This window comes from Lemur catta, chromosome 17 (assembly GCF_020740605.2).
Source record: "Lemur catta isolate mLemCat1 chromosome 17, mLemCat1.pri, whole genome shotgun sequence".
Lineage (NCBI taxonomy): Eukaryota > Metazoa > Chordata > Mammalia > Primates > Lemuridae > Lemur > Lemur catta.
In genome coordinates, this window is record NC_059144.1 from 9,963,749 (window position 1) to 9,983,013 (window position 19,265).

The following is a 19,265-nucleotide window of genomic DNA, read 5'->3' on the forward strand; positions in this document are numbered from 1 at the left end:
AGCTCAGAGAATTTATGTTAACAGTGCATTGCTAAAGCTGGAATTCCAGTTCCAGGCTATCAACTCCAAGTTCTATGATTTGAAACCACATACTATCCCTCAAACATATAATCTTTTCAAATCCTGGTTTCATAAAATAAAAAACCTAAATGGTCCCATCTTTTGTAGATACAGACCTGCTACTTACCTAATACATTCAAACGCTTTTTATAAAGTGTTTTGTCTGAAGGAGACTGGCAGCGTTACTGTTTATAGTTATACTGCTGATTAACCTTCACCTATTTGTGTAGCATGTAGGAAATAACTGCTCACATATGCAAGAAAGCAGGTCAATGAATTGCGTACCGGGTAGTGTTTTCTTATTCATAGCTGTTCGGGACCCTGTGAGGAATCAGGATATGTGGTAGGACAGGAATCTGGTATTTCTGGTTTCCCCTTCAACATTGGTACCCAAACTTTTTGGCACCAGGGACCCGTTTCACGGAAGACAATTTTTCCATGGACTAGGGGCGGGAGGGAATGGTTTTGAGATGATTCCAGCACATAACATTTACTACATTTGCAGCCATTCCCCAGTGCTAGCATCACCGCCTCAGCTCTACCTCAGATCAGCAGACATTAGATTCTCATAAGGAACTCGCAACTTAGATCCCTCCCATGCGCAGTTTACAGTAGGGTTCCCGCTCCTATGAGAATCTAATGCTGCTGCTGATCTGACAGGAGGTGGAGCTCAGGCGGTGATGCAAGCGATGGGGAGTGGCTGTGAATACAGATGAAGCTCTGCCTTCTGGCCCACTGTTCACCTCCTGCTGTGCACCTGGTTCTTAACAGGCCCCAGACCGGTACTGGCCCAAGGCCTGGGGGTTGGGGACGGCAGCTATAGTGGATCCCTGTTTTCTTGGTTCCGTGTCTCCATAATTTTGAGAAAGGGCATATAATTTTTTGGAGATTTTTCATGTCTGAAAATTTCTTTATTCTGTTCTCACACTCAATTACTGGTTGGCCTGAGTATAGAATTCCAGGCTTGATAGTATTCTCCCTCAGAATTTTGAAAGTGTTGGTCCCCTATGTTCTAGCAATTCTAGTATTGCAGGTGAGATGTCCTAACCTTTTTGATTATGACCTGTTTTTTTTCACTGGAAGGTCTTAAGATCCCCTTTATCTCTAGTTTCACAATGATGCCCTTGGTGTGGCTTTTTTAATTGATTAGGCTCATCACTTGATAGACTTAATTTATGGAAACTCCAGTTCTGGGAAATTTTCTTATTTTTTAGAAATTCCTCACTGCTTTAAAAGTTTGTTTTCTCTCTGGAATTTCTAAGAAACATTCCAGACTATTGATTGATTGATTGATTGGGACAGTTTCTTGGTTTGTCACCCAGCTGAAGTGCAGTTGTGGGATCCTACCTCTGCAGCTCCTGGGCTCAAGCGATCCTCCTGCCTCAGCCTCCTGAGTAGCTGGGACTATAGATGTGTGCCACCACGACTGGCTAATTTTTCGTAGAGACGGGGCTATGTTGTCCAGGCTGGTCTCAAACTCCTGGCCTCAAGTGATCCTCCTATCTTGGCCTCCCAAAGCACTGGCATTACAGATGTGAGTCACTGCACCTGGCCTTTAAAATTTCTTAACTACTGTTGGTCTCTTTGTTTTGTTCCACTTTGTGGGGAGAGATTCATTCTTTTATACATTTGTAGGGGAGGCAAAACTTTACCTTCGTAGGTTTTCAGGCTGGGCCTGAGAATTAAATTGACATAAAACAAATTGACCAGAGAAAAGCATACAGATTTTTTCATGTATGTGGGAGCCCCCGTAGGAAAATGAAGTCCCAAAGGCAAAAACTAAGCCCTTATGTACTGGAATGAATAAAGAGAGACAACTGGAAAAGTAACTAAAATGTATAGGAAACCAAAGGAAGATAAGAGCTATTTAAACAAGGTCTGTCTGTACAGAATTCTCTCGGCCTGGACTCTCCATCTCTGCTGATAAGAATGGTTCTTCCCTCCTGGTATAGACAGAGTATCTTTTACATGGGAGATTTGTTTCCTGTTTTCATAAGGAAGAGGGGGAGGTCAGAACACCCCTCCTGCACCTGCTGTTTTTCAAGTGTCTTTAGCTCAAAATAATTCTTATGCCAAAGTGGTTATTTTGGGGGTGGTGTATTCTGCCATCCTTCACATCCTCTGTGCCAGCACTGCTCTGTGTGTTGAGTGCTATATAAATAGTGCTGTCATGGAGTTTTACCTTCTAGGAGTGGAGACAATAAAAAAGAAATAAGCAAATATGTCTTCTGTAATCCAACTTTTTCTTTCTTTTGGAGTCAGAGTCTCACTATTTTGCCCAGGCTGGTCTCAAATTCTTGGGCTCAATCAGTCCTCCTGCCTCAGCCTCCAAAGTAGCTGGGACTACAGGCTTGTGCCACCATGCCCAGCTGTAATCCAACTTTTTAACTGCATTTTTATATTAGGTATTATTTTTAATTTTCAAGAGCTCCTTCTTGCTCTTAGTGCTTTTCTTATGGTATCCTTTCATTGAATGTAATATTTTCTCATCACTTATGAACTTAACCTGAAATTCAAAGAACTAAAAATAGAACTACCAACAATCCCACTACTGGATATCTACCCAAAGGAAAATAAATCATTATATTAATATAAGAAAGACACCTACACTCGTATTTTTATTGCAGCAATATTCACAATAGCAAAGATAATGATATCAACATAAATGTCCATCACCTAATGATTGGTAAAGAAAATGTGAGATAGGCCAGGCGCGGTGGCTCACGCCTGTAATCCTAGCCCTCTGGGAGGCCGAGGCGGGTGGATCGCTCGAGGTCAGGAGTTCGAGACCAGCCTGAGCGAGACCCCGTCTCTACTAAAAATAGAAATAAATTATCTGGACAACTGAAAATATGTATAGAAAAAATTAGCCGGGCATGGTGGCTCATGCCTGTAGTCCCAGCTACTCGGGAGGCTGAGGCAGTAGGATCGCGTAAGCCCAGGAGTTTGAGGTTGCTGTGAGCTAGGCTGACGCCATGGCACTCACTCTAGCCCGGGCAACAAAGTGAGACTCTGTCTCAAAAAAAAAAAAAAAAAGAAAAGAAAATGTGCGATAGATACATATATATATAGACACACACCCTGGAGTACTAATCAGCCATAAAAAAGAATGAAATCATGTCTTTGCAGGAGCATGGATGGAACTAGAGGCCATTATGTTAAGTGATATAACTCAGAACAAAATCAAATGCCACATGTTCTCTCTTATAAGTGGTAGTTAAATAATGACTGCACGTGGACATAGACAGTGGGATAATAGACACTGGAGACTTGGAAGGGTAGGAGGGTGGGAGAGGAGTGTAGGATGAGAAATTACCTATTTTCTCATGGGGCCTGGTGTGCAATGGCTGTGAACCACAGCCTAATTGGTAGCATATGCAGCCTGTTGTTTGTATGAGTCACTTTAAGGGACCTTGGAGATAGCCGCTTCCAATGTACGTTCATATCTCAGACCTTGCGCTGTCACCAATCTAGGCTCTAGACAGGTATGCGTGGCGCCTTTGAAAAGTCCCAGGGCACTGTGGCCACGGTTCACATTGGCCAAATCATGTTCATCTGCACCAATCTGCAAAATAAGGAGCACGTGATTGAGGCCCTAAGCAGGGCCAAGTTCAAGTTCCCTGGCTGCCAAAAGATCCACATCTTAAAGAAGTGGGGCTTTCCCAAGTTTATGTAGATGAATTTTAAAAGAGGTGGCTGAGAAGCCGCTCATCCCAGATAGTTGTGGGGTCAAATACATCCCCAGCTGTGGCGCCCTGGACGAGTGGAGGACCCTGCATGCATAAGGGCTTCCTCTGGGCTCCCCCTCCTTACTCAGGTCTACCAATAAATCCGACTTCATTTCACTTAAAAAGAAAAGGAAGAAATTACCTAATGCGTACTATGTACACTGTTCGGGTGAAGGTTACACAAAAAGTCAAGACCTCACTACTCACACAATGTAACCATGTAACAAATCTGCACATGTACTCCCTAAATCTATAAAAATAAAACAAATTAAAAAAAAATTTTCCCATCGCTGAAGCTGTTCTAATTTGTTTTACTCTTTCTTCTTGCATTGTGCTGCAAATTCCTTTCTGCTGCTTATTTTGTTCTATGTCACAAGTTTGTCCAAAGTACCTTCTTATTGGACAGACATTGATTTCAGAACCTTTTGGAGCCTGAGGATGGGGGTGCAGTTTGATCAAGCTCTGACCAGCTTTCTACTGCTGGGTGGGATAGCAGTTAGGCTTCTTAGCAGCACACCGCAGAACTGGAGCCAGTTCACGCTGAAAAGGAACTTTGGAAAGGATATTGGGGAACTCCCCAAATTGGTGGGAGCGTCAGGGGAATATGGTTAGAGACAGTGCAGCTGGAATGGTACCCCAAGTACACTGCTAGACTGCCACCAGGTACAGTCACTGTCCCGCCAGGACCCGGCCTCCAGGATCTCTGAGCACAGGGAGTTTTGGGAGCCCCCACACCAGAATGGCTTCCCAGAGCAGCCTGCTCATCATCGCTCACCTCTGAATCTCAGTTTCATGTGGTGATACTTAACCGACGGCATGTTGGTCACATGCCTGGGCCTTAGCAGCAAAGGAGTCTGGGAAGGTGAGTGTCTGGCTTCCACAGTAGGGATGTGTAGACTTTTATGGTGAGAAGTTCCTCACATATAGGATTGTCACAAAATGCTAGACAGGCAAATACCATGACAAATGTCCACTCTAGACAGCAAGCCAGAATTTTTTAGTTGGAGGTACTGAAATGGAAGCATCTGTAGGTCAGTTCGTTGGAGAAGGGTCCTCCCTCCCGTCTCCCAAGGGGCCAGGGGCTGGGGTGGATGCCTGGCTGAAGGACTCCTGGGAGCCGGTGCAGAGAGGGTTTGGGGGATGCTTGTTTAGAATAAAGATTTCCACTTAGTCCAATGCCACATCCCCGTCCTCTGCTCTGGCCGGCACCCATGAGGATCAGCAGAGCGAAAAAATCAGGTCTCCTGAGCAAAGTGCAGGGATAGAGGTGGGCGTGTAGGGGTCCAGCTGTTGCTTCTGCAGACTCAAGCGTCCCTCTGTGTACAGCCCAGCCTCCTCCCCTACCTCCACACCACCTGTTGCTTCTGGTGCCTGAGCCCTTTCAAGTTTCCAGAACTAAATAGCTGGCTTCTCATTGGCGTCCGGTTCGTAGGCCTTTAGGTTTCTGGAGCTTTCACTCCATTAAGTCAGTCACCATTCCTCCATCTGACCTCTCTCTTTCCAGGTTGTGCTTTGGGGACACAGATGGCTTCTAGTTTAATTGCAATTGAAGTTTGTGGTGTTTTTGTCTTTGTTTCCTCATTCCTCAGGACCAAGTAGATGAAGTTTATATTTATGCATAAAAAATCTTTAAAAATATACACATACATCTATTTTTCAAAATATATTTGATTTTCTTCTTGTTTAAAGCATTGAAACCCCACTTGATTGCACTAAGACCATGGTCTTTGCCCACAGCCCTCATTTCTAACCAGTAGAAACAGCTGTACCGCCCCTACAGCTTCTGTTGGAACCTTGCTTGCTGCTTTGCTAGACCTGCCTCTGCCCCAGACAGCCAGGCTGCTCCGGAAACACAGGGGTGACGGTTTGGGTGTCGTCAGGACACAGAATGATTTGGGATGCAGAGTAGCCTAGAGCTACAAGGATTCCTATAGTTGAGCTAGATCATAGCCTAAATAGGCCTTTCTGTTTCTCTAGTAAAGGTTTTCTGAATTCTAAATATCCCACTTGCAAATGCACTTTAAACAGTCTGTTCAGAAGTTGAGAACTGCCTGTTGAAGAACAGTTTGCAGGATTCCCAGGAACCCCCTTGTAGGAAACAAGTTTCTTTAAATTCAGAGAGAAGTCCAGCCATAGTTCGCAAGAATACCTTTATTTTTTTAAGACGGATTTTGTATATATTGAAAATTGCTTTTTGCCACTAGTAGAAGAGGCCCAACTACAGCAGCTTAAATTAATAAGGGTTTGTTCTCATGTAAAAGAAGTCCAGCCACGGGCCATCCAGAGGCCCCATGAAGTCATCAGGGGCCCAGGCTCCTTCTGTCCTTCTGGTTCTACATTCTTAGCGAGATTTCTATCCTTGAGGTTACGGGATAGCTGCTGAGACCTCCACATTCCCAGATGTAAGGAAGAAGTGGAGTAATGGGAAATGACACACCTTAGCTGCCTGCCACTTCTTAACAAGCATTCCCTGAGCTTCCCACCTGACAACTTTCGCTGACCTCTCACTGGCCACCCTGAGCTGCAAGGGAGGTGAGCGGTGCACTTGTTTAACTGGAAGCACCGTTCCTCTGTTACTAAGGAAGAAAGAGAAAAGGGATTTGGGGTAGCAAATTTGCAATCTGCCCTGGAGTACACTCAAGAAGGCGTCCTCTCTGTCCTTTGTCACATTGTAACCCACCTGCACAGAAAAGAGTTAACAGAGCAGGCCTGAGACTGCTATTTTTAAAAATGCCTGCTTGGAAGGTAGGCCCTTGGCTAGCATCTGGGAACTTGGATTTCTGCAGGGTTCCTTTCATTCTCTAACTGACAAGGCAGCGCTCTGGCTAAACTGTACAAATAGTGCGGCATATGCTGAATACCTGCTTTTTGGGGGGGAGTTTGGAATTTTGGTACCTGTTAGAGGATGCCTACATGAAAAAATCCCCAGTAGAAACCTTGAGCAATGAGTCTCTAATGAGCTACCCTGGTAGACTACACTTCAAAAGCGTTGTCACAGTTGGATATTGGAGGAATAGAGCATGTCATGTGCAACTCCCAAAGGAGAGAACTCTTGGAAGCCAGGAGTTCCTCCACACTGCTTTCCTCCACACTTTGTCCATGCACCTCTTGTCTTTGCTGATTTTGCTTTGTATCTTTTCTCTGTACTAAGTCATAGGCTTGAGGATAACTATATGCTGTTTCCTGTGGGTCCTCCTAGGGGATGTCTTGGGGACCCTGGACACACTACCCAGGCAAAGCTCATCTAGCGATGGAAAGATGGCTATTATTGTTCCACTCCATATATGTGAAGCACAGAGGCTGAAAACTGTCCAAGTATACTTTTCAAAAGTTAAAAGCATGACTCTAATACAAGAATGAGCAAATATGAAATATTTGTACAATTCATTAACAAGGAAATCAGCAGGATGATAAAGCTGATTAAAAGGAGGATAGAGGAACAGAGGTTATTCAGGCATCAGAGAAAGAAATGTCAGAATAAGATTTCTGGTTAATGTCTCCCAGGGTGGTAAAGCTCCTAAACTTTGGGGTTATTCGTTATTTTTTTTTAATGGACAGAAATCATTTTTGTCTTTGCCAGACAAAAGTCTACAGGTTAACATGAAACTTCACAAAATCCAGGCCTTTAAGCAAAAGTAGATGACAGGGCAGAAAAAGGTACATTCCCCTAGTTCACTGAAGAATCCTTGACTGGGCCCATTAAACACAGTGCTCCAAGATGACATTGAAAGAACTTGTTGCCTTTTGCCTTAGATTGTAAGTTTAGGATAATTTTTCTTAACAGTATCCTGTTGGAACTTGGTCACTGGAGGTACTAGGACTTGGTTGGCTGCTTAGTTGCCAGGCCTGCCCTGTAATTGCTGCCTCTCCAAATACCATAGGTGAGTCAAGGTACCATCCAAGGTAGGGAGACATTTTGTGTGGGTTTCCTGGAAGGCAGGTGTAGTTGTGGACCAAGCACATGGAGCTCACAGAGACTTTCTGGTGATATCTTATCAGTGGATTATCTTGCCATTTTGTATTTTTCCATCTCAGATCCAGCATACATCAAAACAAACATGGTAATTTCGTGGATTTAGTTCATTTCCAGAGAAGAAAATCACCATCCAATTGTGTATTGATGGAGTTAGAGAAACATGTCTAAATAGCTGATGTCACAGAAGCAATGCAGTTAAGGTTCTCCTAGCAACAGAAACTCACCTAGATGGAATGAAAACCATGCCTTCTAGGGTACTGTGCTCCAGACATTCCAGCTTACAGAGCACTGGGCTTTAAACACACTGGGGAACTCTGCTTTAACTGCTTGAATTAGACTTTTAAGATTATGATATGATCTATCATCATTTCCCAAATGATAGGGCCCAATTATATCTGTGTGGTTGTCAAAATATACTTAGGTCATTTGCTCCAAGATCATTTTCTGAGTGCCCTTGTGTTACATTTACTCCTCACCGCAATTTTTTTTTTTTTTTTTTTTTTTTTGAGACAGAGTCTCGCTCTGTTGCCCAGGCTAGAGTGCCGTGGCGTCAGCCTACCTCACAGCAACCTCAAATTCCTGGGCTCAAGCAATCCTTCTGCCTCAGCCTCCCAAGTAGCTGGGACTACAAGCATGCACCACCATGCCCAGCTAATTTTTTCTATATATTTTTAGTTGGCCAGCTAATTTCTTTCTATTTTTAGTAGAGACGGGGGTCTCGCTCTTGCTCAGGCTGGTCTCGAACTCCTGAGCTCAAATGATCCACCCACCTCAGCCTCCCAGAGTGCTAGGATTACAGGTGTGAACCACCACACCCAGTCACATAAGCACGATTGATTGAATCATTAGCTACAGGATTGAACTCAACCTCCATCCCTCACCTCCCCTCCTGCAGGTGGGCCTGGTTTAAATCTCCTCTGATCACATGATTGGTCTTTCTGGTTACCAGCTTCCATCATAAACTGTCTCATTAGTAAATTCAGGTGTGATCAAGAGGCTCGTGAATAACAAAGACATGCCTATCACTTGGGAAATTCCAAGAATGTTATTATGTAAACTCCGTGGCGGAAACTAGGAATTAACAAAGACCAGAGAAATTCTTTATTGTGCAACAGGGGTGAAAATCTTAAATTTGATTTTAAATCTTTTAACTTGGTCTGTGATTCATGGAAGTGGAGATGTCAAGAAAGCATTTGGAAGCACAAGCGCAGAGATGTCTGGGGTGGAAACGAAAATGGGTGAGTTAATATTAATAGCATGGAGGTGGAATTCAAAGAGATGAGAATGGAGTATAAAGCTAAAGGATGCAGGGCCCAGGCCTGACCTCTGAAGGATCCTCACACTCAGAAGTGGAGTAGAGGAAGATGAGCAGTGGGGAAGGAGGGAATCCAGGAAAGAATGACAAGTTAGAAGTCAAAAGGGAGGATATGCAGAGGGGAGGAGGCCACAGGAAGAAATGCTGCTGGATGCTTTTGCCTCCTGATGTTGACCTTTTTGAGTTCAATAAATATAAAAAAGAACACTGGTGTTTGAGAACAAATTGCATATATCATGTCCCTTTACCCTTAAATATGTCAGTGTGTATTTTCTAAAAACAAGGATGTTCTCTTATATAAAAGTCAGGAAATTAACATTGATTCGATGTCATTTTTGAATCCAGAAGTTCTGAAAGTGTTCTCTAGGGACTCTAGGTGATCTACAATTTTCAACTATTTTAATAATAATATAACGACACTATTGTCTTTTTTATTCTTATTCTTTCAGGAGTGTACAATGTTTTCCAGGGGCTCCATAACATATAATGCCTCATTGCTCTGATTTTAATACATAAAGGTTCAACTGAAGAATGGTGAGGTTCTTAAATTTGGAAATGAGTGGGTATTCTAATAGGCTAGGAAGCATAACCTTCGGCAGAAGCCAAGACCATGTACTTCAAGGGAATAATACAGGGAACATGAATTTATGCTGAGCAGGGTGGCTGAACATACATATTTAACAAGCTATAGGAAGAGTCGTGAATATTTATGAAAGGAGAAACATGCCCTTCCATAGGTCTCATGTATAAAAAAATGGTAATGTTAGCATGATCCGAGGGTGGAGTTTTTGGCCCTTTAACATTGGAAGGTAAATAAAAAAACCAAACCAAAACAAAAACATCAGAAGGTGAAGCGGAGGACATGAAAACCCTTTGTGCTCATCCCCTATGGACTGGCCAGAACCATTCCATGGTCAGTGGTACCTTATCAGGAAGGAATGCTGGTCAGTTGTGCCAAAATTGCAAAGAAGGAAGAGCAGCATTAGGTGGTTGATTGAAATCAGCAGGGGAGCAAGTCTTTTCAAAAGGCTGGTTCCCTTTAACCCTTAAGGAAGAAAGCCTAATGGTGGTTAATGAGGGAGAGAGTGTAAGGGAGTGTGTCTGACCTCCCATTCCATCACACCTGGGAACTCAGTTTGAAGGTGTTTCTGGGTCCCTTGTCTGTTCAGTTAGTTGAGGGGCTTAGGATTTTATGTTTATTGCTTAAAGTTTTTGTATTATTGTTTTAAAATATAAGTTCGTGTTTCACAATTTTTCTCAGTTATAATTGACAATACAGTCAATATTTTTAGATATAATCTACACAAACAAAAGCTATTTGGTGTGCTCAATAATTTTTAAGAATGTAAAGGGATCCTGAGATCAAAATCTTTGAGATGTGCTGATTCATGTAAAAAAAAAATTCAATTTTTACCAATTGTCTCAATAACTTTTTTCATTTTACTTTTTTTCTGGCCAGCATACAACCCAGGTTACTTTAGTTTTTCTGTCTCTTTAAAAGTCCCCTTTAATCCTCAGACTTTCTTTTCCTTGTCATTTTTAAAGACTCCTAACTAGTTATTTTGTAGAATATTCCTCAGTTTAGGTTTGTCTTATTTCTCTTCATGATTGGATTGAGGTTATAATTTTTTTTTCTTTTTTGGCAGAAATAACACAAGATTGATGTTGTGTCCTTCCCAGTGTAGTATCAGGAGGTACCTAATGTCTGTTTGTCTCATTACAGGAGGTGTTAATTTTAACCACTTCATAAAGGTAATCTAGTATTCAGTATTTAACATTCAAGCATACTAGTTTGTAGTCTTCTCTGGTCAAGTGACAGTCCTTATTCTTTATTTTCAATGCTTTTTCTACACCAGCCAACGTTATTAGAGGCCTTCAAGGTGAAGACACACTGAGATGGAATTATTTTTAGCAATGATAATTTGTTGGGGTAATAGTTGTACAGCCCTTTGCAGCCGTCTAAGTATTTTTACATAGTCTGTTTCATTTAAATCTAAGAATCCTGTGAGGGGGCTAAGTATTAGTATTTGTATTAAAGGAAGAATTAGAATTCTAGAATCATATACCTATTTACTATCATGACATGGTGAAGTCAAATTAATACTTAAATATAATAGTTAAATGGCTATTTTAGGCAGCAGATCCTTTTGTATCTGGTATCTGAGAAGCCACCGGGGCAGGAAGACAAGGGAAGAAGAATTTGGGAGGATCTAGGGGCAAAGGAATGGAAAAGAGGAAGGAGGAAAACAATTAGGGATAAGATTCAGAACAAAGCTGGGATTTAGTGATGACTCGCTCTCAGGTCTTGGGATGTGAGAGAAAAAAACCTGCGCGGAGACTGCCACGTGGCAGAGTGGAGTCTGGACAGGGCTGGGGGCTGGGCCAGAGATCGCTGGATCAAACGGCTCGGGCGGGACCGGCTGTGGGTGGGGCGGGGCCCATCAATGACGGGCGGGTTATGGTTCGGCAGCAGGTGGGCGTGGCCGACGCAGGCAGATCCAATCTCAGGGTGGGCGGGCTTACAGCCTGGCCGAGAGTGGGCGTGGCCGACGTGGATGGGCTGCAGCCGACCCGGTCGGACCCGGCAGCTGGGCGCGCTTCCGGGTGTCACCTCCAGAGGGCGCCGGCCGCGGAGCCGCCCGCGCAGTCTCTAGGACGGACAGAGCGCGGCGCCGCCCCACTCGCCCCAGCCGCCGCCATGAAGGCCGTGGTACAGCGCGTCACCCGGGCCAGCGTCACAGGTCAGTCGGGCGGGGCCGGGCCCGGGAGAAGCCGCCTCTGACCCCCCGCGACCGGCCGTCCTGCGTGGGGGGGTCCCCCTGCTCCATCCTCCGGATCGCCGCGGCCCCTCCACGAGCTCGGTCTCCTGCGATCTCGGTCCCCGCGCGAGCGCGGTCCCCGCAGCCCCGGGTCCCCGGGGCGGCGCCGCGGCCGGAGAGCGTCTGCACGTGCCTGGCCTCCCCGGCGCGTCCCTGGCTGCAGGATCTCCGCTTGGGGTTCAGGATAAGCGCGTCTTATTATCACCATCTTTTGTCCTGCGTACATGGTGGCAGACCCTCTGAGCATCCCCGTGGCCCATTCTTCTGTGGAATGTTGCACAAATAACACGTAGGGAGCGTTTCCGGGAGCAGGCACTCGTCTCTTTTCACTGCTCTATTTTAAATATTTCATTTTTGTCCATTTTTACGTATCCCAATTGTTTTGGAGCTTGACGCCCAATAAAATGCACAGGTGTGAAGAGTCGCTCATTTGGCTGCGCTCTGATAGTGTGTACTGCACGTGACCTGCGCCCAGGCGAGCTACCCTTCCCCGCCCAGGACCCCCCTCTTCCGCACTCACTGAACCCTGCAATGATGGGGGCGAATATAAAAAATTCAAGATGAAATATTTCTTTTTCACTAACTTCTTGTGGACCAAGCCATCCAACCATTAGTTGTCACTTGAACACTCCAGTCTAGGTTGAACATCAGAGGTTCAGATGATTAATGTATTAATAGATAATGTAGTCATTTTTAAAAAACATGGTATGAATTACAAAATATTTAAATGACAAGTTTTATATTGTCTTTAGTCGTTTCTGTTTTTATTGGCAGAATTATATTGTTTCAGTTTAAATAATTCCAGATACCCTGTCCTTCATTCCATTCTACACCAAATATTTGTTCTTGTGTCCACAAAACTATACATTTAAAAACAAAACAAAACAACAAAAACCCCTAAAGAAACAACCAAACCCACCAAAACCATGTATTTAGATTTGACGTTCTACTTTTCAACCCTGCCTAATGATTTCTAAGCTGTTCTGGTAACTTTGGTTTTGGAAATGGTCCTGGAATCATAGGGGATAGAATAGCACTGAGATTTATGGAATTTTTAAGGTTTTATAGTATTTCAGTAAATAGTTAAGTTCAAGAAAACTGGGAAAATGCATAGATGAAAGCGTGGATTTTTTTGCTTTTTGAGCAAAATCTTGCAGTCTGTGCTATGTGGTCATCACCAACAGATTTAAATTTTGATCTTTTTCCTGAACTCTCCATCCTGCTGATCTGGAATATTGAAAATATGTGTTCTGTGAGATTTGCTGAATGGAGTTTCAGTTATTTTGGTTCAATATTTAAATTGTGTACTTTTATGCATATTAAAAAAGATAAGAGTGGTAATTGTGGGAAAGTGTTAATTACTTGGGAATTCTAGTTATCCAGGCCTTCTAATTGAATCATAATGGAAAGAGATTTTCTGATCCCTTTAAAATGTGCCTGGCTTCACTGAAATGTGGCTGTTTTTGAATGGTATTTTATATTAGGAGTTCTAAAATGTAACTTCGTATTTTATGGTCAGGAGAGAGTAGAGTATAAGGAGTCACATCTTATTAAGTGGCAGATTCACTTTATGAGATTGGTCAGACAATTTTTGATGTCTTAGCATGGTTATCGTGATAATCTAATTTTAAAAAGTTTATTATGGAACATTTCAAACATATTCATTTGATTACACAGACAGATAAGTACAATAACCCTCATGTCCCATCACTCAGGGTCAGCAGCTTAAATCTGATCTAAAATTTTGGGTTTGAACAGGTTAATATCACAGATTGTGAATTCTTTTTTTTTTTTTGGAGACAGAGTCTCAGTCTCACTCTCTTGCCTGGGCTAGAGTGCCATGGCATCAGCCTAGCTCACAGCAACCTCAAACTCCTGGGCTCAAGCAATCCTCCTGCCTCAGCCTCCCGGGTAGCTGGGACTACAGGCATGCGCCTCCATGCCCGGCTAAGTTTTCCTATTTTTAGTTGTTTGGCTAATTTCTTTCTATTTTTAGTAGAGACGGGTCTCACGCTTGCTCAGGTTGGTCTCAAACTCCTGAGCTCAAGCAATCCTCCCTCCTCAGCCTCCCAGAGTGCTAGGATTACAGGCATGAGCCACCGCGCCTGGCTGAGATTGTGAATTCTTAAAGATGAGGTCTCGGGGCTGATGCCACTCATACATGGAGAAATTGACCAGACCTCTCGTCTTTTCCAGTCCTGTGATCTTTTGTCTAAAGTGGTGATTCTGGAGTTTATCCCCTGGAAGTCCATTTGTTTATAATAAAAAATCCCTTTGAACCTGCAATCTCTGTGTCATATGTAGATTTGGGGGCAAAAGTTGTTTCTTATTAAGATAATTAATTATAAAAATGTATAAACTCTTGATAGTGGTTCTCTTTTTGAGAATCTACTCTAAGAAGATAATCCTAATTGTATAAAAAGCCTTAGGGTACAAAGATTTTCACCATATGTTTATTAATGGAAGTGAAATATTTGAAACAAGCCATATAATCAGCAAAATGGATGATTAATCCACTGTATAGGATACAACTATTTAAAAGTGTTTAGGGAAAGTTTATGACATGGAAAAATTCTTATGCAATGTTAAGAGAATAGATGCGATTCAATTTTTTTTTTTTTTTTTGAGACAGTCTTTTTTTGTTGTTGTTGCTGCCCTGGCTAGAGTACAGTGGCATCATCATAGCTCACTGTAACCTCAAACTCCTGGGCTCAAGCAATCCTCCTGCTTCAGCCTCCTGAGTAGCAGGGCCTACAGGCATATGCCACTGAGCCCGGCTAATTTTTTCTTTTTTGGAGACAGAGTCTCCCTCTGTTGCCTGGGCTAGAGTGCTGTGGCATCAGCCTAGCTCACAGCAACCTCAAACTCCTGGGCTCAAGTGATCCTCCTGTCTCAGCCTCCCAAGTAGCTAGGACTACAAGTACGTGCCATCACACCAGGCTGATTTTTAAAATTTTTTTTGTAGAAACGAGGTCTTGTTGTGTTACCCAGGTTGATCTTAAACTCCTGGACTCAAGTGATCCTCCTGCCTCTGCCTCCCAAAGTGCTGGGATTACAGGCGTGAGTCACTGAGCCTGGCCCTTTTTCCTGTTTTTTGTATTTTCCAAATTTTCTATAATGTATATGCATTCTTTTAATGGTGGATATAGCTTCATAACCTTTATTTTTAAAAACATACTTTGGGAAAAATTTAGAAAGTATGTGGACATTGTAAGAAAATAATATTGATTCATTTAAAAATAAAGCCAAAGGCTTTCTAGAGCAATGCCAACAAGCAAACCAACCCCAATTGTTTACTGCTTATGTCAGGATAGATTATTTCATCTTTTGAGTCAGTGTTCAAAGGGCAATATGTCACACACATAAACCATTATAAGTAAAGAAGCATAGAAGAAAATATTAAACATTTTTTAGCACAAAAATAAGAGAAATTAAGCTTTACTGATATTTCAGGAATGGATCGATGTGGATGCTTCCCTGGGGTCTGTCAGGTGGTCCCTTGTCAGACACCTAAAGAAAGAAGAAAGTTTCTCACCTTTCCTTAACAGTATATTGCAACATGGTATAATCTGTGTTGCCTTTTTAGGTATATTTATAGATATTATCCAACAGAAGCAAATAAAAAGAAAATGGCCAACTTTATCTTAAGTGGAACAACTCAGAAAAACAAAAACCGCATGTTCTCACTTACAGGTAGGAGCTAAGTCATGTGTGCCATGAAAGCAGGGTGTGGAATGACGGACAGTGGAGATTCTGAGGTGTCGAGTGGTGGGGGTCATAGTGGGTAGATGATGGAAGGTCATTTGGTTCGTACAATGTGCAGTTGCTCTGGTGATGGATGCAGTGAAGGCCCTGACTTCACCCCAACACAATGTATCAGTGTAGCAAAATTGCCCTTGTACCTCATGAGTATATACAAATAAAAAATAAATGGGAAAGAAAAAGAAAATGGCTGAGTTGACCCTTCTATTCCTGATTGGAACATTAGGTCAGTACATGATGAAATAATAAAAACAACATAATAAGATTGGCAAAAAGTTGGCAAAAAAAGAGAAAATTATCAAGATTACCATTTGACATGTGGATTTAGATTCACCATCGTGGTGATGAATCTTGCCAACATTTCTGATATTGTCTAATAGCAGTAGGGCATACATTTGTCATAAATACATTTGTATAAATACATATACCAAATGTTAGGAGTGTGTGCTCAGAGGTTGCTTTTTATGGATGAGGTGAATGATTCAAGAATGTTTGGAGATCATGGTCTTCGGATGTAACTTCAGAACTAAACTGGGAAATAATATTAATAGCAGTTTGCTGAGTTGAAGCTTTACACGTAGATCATGGTTTTTATGTATAATGTATTTAATTTCTCTGCAGTAAGTAGGGAAAACATTTGTTTTCACGACATGAACAGTTTCCATTTTGTGCTTTCTGTGTACTATGTTACCAGATTTGCCAATTTCTAAGAAAAGTGGGAATCTCCTTTCTGAGAATTAATGTAGCTGAACTGGATTCTCTGGGGGAGGAAAACACTGCTCTGTTTTCACAGATGGGCAATCTTGACCATAGAAAGTTTTGGGTGTCTTTACCCAAGATAACAGATGAAAATGTGGCCCTGAAATCCTGCGTAATGATTGTTCACTTTACAGCTCTCATTCATTCCAGATATAAAATCAGAATGCATGAGAATTATTATTGTTTCACTGCATTTATATAACTCTTTTTATTTTTGAACACCTACTGACTTTAATCAGAGAAATTATAAAAAGTGTGTGTGATGATTAAGACGCTGCTGTGGCTGCTTAAAAGCACTTCTGGCACCTTTTTGGTTCTGAGTCTTTTCTCCCTTTTGATTTCTTTCTAGTTGGAGGAGAGCAGATAAGTGCCATTGGACGGGGCATCTGTGTGTTGCTGGGTATTTCTCTGGAAGATACTCAGAAGGAACTGGAGCACATGTAAGATGCGTGTTTCTAAGTCATTGCTATTTGAATGGGGTATGTAGTGGTTATGCCGGGAGCCTTTGTAGTATTTTGTGCCTGTGAAATAAGCCCCTGTCATTTTTATCCATTGTCCCACTGGATGTAGTGTTACCTCTGTTTCAGAGGAAGAGACCAAGAAAGAGTAATATGTCAGACCTCCCCATGAAGTCGGCCGTGGAACAGGAGCCATCTAGCCTCCTTCCCTATTTGCTGCGGTGGCTTCTGACTATGCCTCTTGTTCTCTTAATGCAAAAACTGAGCTGCTTTTCTTATGTATGACTTTGCTATTTTAATTTGGGCAATAAGATCTGGGCACTATTTACGTATTTTTAAAATGCCTAGTTGTTCATTGTACACTTAAGTATCTGGAACTCAGAGAGGTTAAATTCCTTGCCCCAGGTCATGCACACACACTTAGCAAAAAGCCTCAACCTAAATTAGCCTCTGGGCTACCTGACCTTGAAGCTGATGTTCTTTTTACTAAGGTAGCAGAGTTTGCCATTGCTGCTGCCTGCCTGGCTCTTTTAGTGCAGTCAGCTCCCTCCCATGTTTCCCCTCTGCACCAGCACCACTTGCTTGGCACATTTATTTCAGATGCTGGGATCCCTTTATTTTGCCACTTGGTGCCCAGAACCTGGGTATAACCCTGCCCAATTGTCCCTTTTGTATTAGATTGAAACCAGATTTGGAACCTAATTCCTGCTAAGGTGTTGATGACTGATAAAGATAGTTTAATACCACTTCAGGGATGGTGGTATTTTCTTAGCTGTCCCCTGGATATCAAAGAGGAGTAGAATGGGGTAGTGGTTAAAAACTGTGGCTCTGGGTCTGAATCTCTTTATGGCTCTGACATAGCTTGGTGCTTAAGAGATGTGATTCAATATAAGACAAACCTTCGCTATGGAGAGGGGTGATGAATAGTATCCACCACTGAGGTGCCCACATAAAGAGTCAGTGAATTACTATTTTTAGAATCTTTGGAACTGTCTTTGTCTTCAACATTATCCAAAAGAGTGACTCTCAAATGCGGAATTTCAGCTTTCCTGCGGGCGGTTCTTTGCCAGGCTTCTCAAATCTGACGTTGCAGACATTACCTGGTGCGCTTCCTTGCCATGGTGGCTATCCTTTGTCATCCGTGTGTGTAGGGAGTGCCACTCTGGGGCTTAATGAATCATGTGATGCAGTTGTCAAGGTGTCTTTCCCTAGATCTTTTGCATATTTGCGATAACCATGAGTTTTCTCTCAGAGTATTCGCTGAATTATTCATTTTGAGTAGCTCCAAGAAGGGGTGTAATAAAGGGGTATCATTTGTCCCAATGTAAAGATTGAATTCTATAAAAAATTAAAATTGGACCTATGTTTTGACATATCCCCCAACATGAAGGAACAGAGAATGGATGGTCATGATATTAGCCCCAACTGCCACCAGTAGCTGCTGTGAATTGGAGGGGGCTGACAAAAATGAAGGAAATCCCAAACAGCCCTATGAAGTAGGACTGTTGTTGTGTATCACAGCTGAGGAAACTGAAGCATAGAGTGGATAAGTAACTTGCTGGAGGTCATGCCTCCTGGAAGTGATGGAGTCATCATTATGTGTTTAGTTGGCAAGATGCTGGTGACATTTTAGGCGTGTGGAGTGTGTCGGGGAGCTTATGATCCTTTAGGGACTGCTCACTGCTCTTTTTCCCTTAGGGTCCGAAAGATTTTAAACCTGCGTGTATTTGAGGATGAGAGTGGGAAGCACTGGTCGAAGAGTGTGATGGACAAACAGTACGAGGTCCTGTGTGTCAGCCAGTTTACCCTCCAGTGTGTGCTCAAGGGGCACAAGCCCGACTTCCACCTGGCGATGCCCACGGAGCAGGCAGAGGGCTTCTACAACAGCTTCCTGGAGCAGCTGCGCAAGACATACAGGCCAGAGCTCATCAAAGGTAGGCAGGAGAGTGAGTTCACGCCCGGGAAAGGATTCTGCAGGACATGCCCGGGCAGAGGGAGGAGAGAATCTGCAATTGCAGCATCAACTTTCCTGGAAAGTCATTGTTTATGCTTATTCCTTACTTAAAGCAACATAATGGCTGCTGCTGTTGTACTTAACACATGTCCTCGGAATGCTCCCGATACCATTTACCCTTCTCCATTCTTCTGTTCACATTTTGAAAATGTTTAGGAACCCAGAGGTGTGTCTCATATCTTTGGTTGCTTAGGTCAGCCCTATCCAGTAGAAGAAATATAGTGCAAGCCCCAAATACGAGCCAAATATGTCATTTTAATTTCCAGTAGCCATAATAAAAAAAAGGTAAAAAGAAATGTGGAATTAATTAAAAATGTATTTTATTGATCTTACTATATCTAAAATATTATAATTTTACCATGCAATCAATATAA

At 42.6% G+C, this 19,265-nt stretch overlaps 1 protein-coding gene, 1 non-coding gene and 1 pseudogene across 2 annotated transcripts in view; 2 read left to right on the forward strand and 1 right to left on the reverse strand.

The window, feature by feature from the left end:
• Positions 1 to 217: 217 nt before the first annotated feature.
• On the reverse strand, positions 218 to 343 carry LOC123622950. Its single transcript, XR_006729688.1, has one exon. It is a non-coding gene; the product is annotated as a small nucleolar RNA SNORA19 (small nucleolar RNA).
• A 3,014-nt stretch (positions 344 to 3,357) lies between these two features.
• On the forward strand, positions 3,358 to 3,485 carry LOC123622945 (annotated as a pseudogene).
• An 8,124-nt stretch (positions 3,486 to 11,609) lies between these two features.
• The window catches only part of DTD1 (D-aminoacyl-tRNA deacylase 1), a 154,197-nt gene continuing 146,541 nt past the window's right edge, over positions 11,610 to 19,265 (forward strand). The window contains exons 1-3 of the mRNA XM_045529433.1: positions 11,610 to 11,820; positions 16,769 to 16,859; positions 18,576 to 18,811. Of these exons, the coding sequence (XP_045385389.1) occupies positions 11,778 to 11,820; positions 16,769 to 16,859; positions 18,576 to 18,811 (370 nt within the window). The 5' untranslated portion in view covers positions 11,610 to 11,777. The remainder of the gene's footprint in view (positions 11,821 to 16,768; positions 16,860 to 18,575; positions 18,812 to 19,265) is intronic.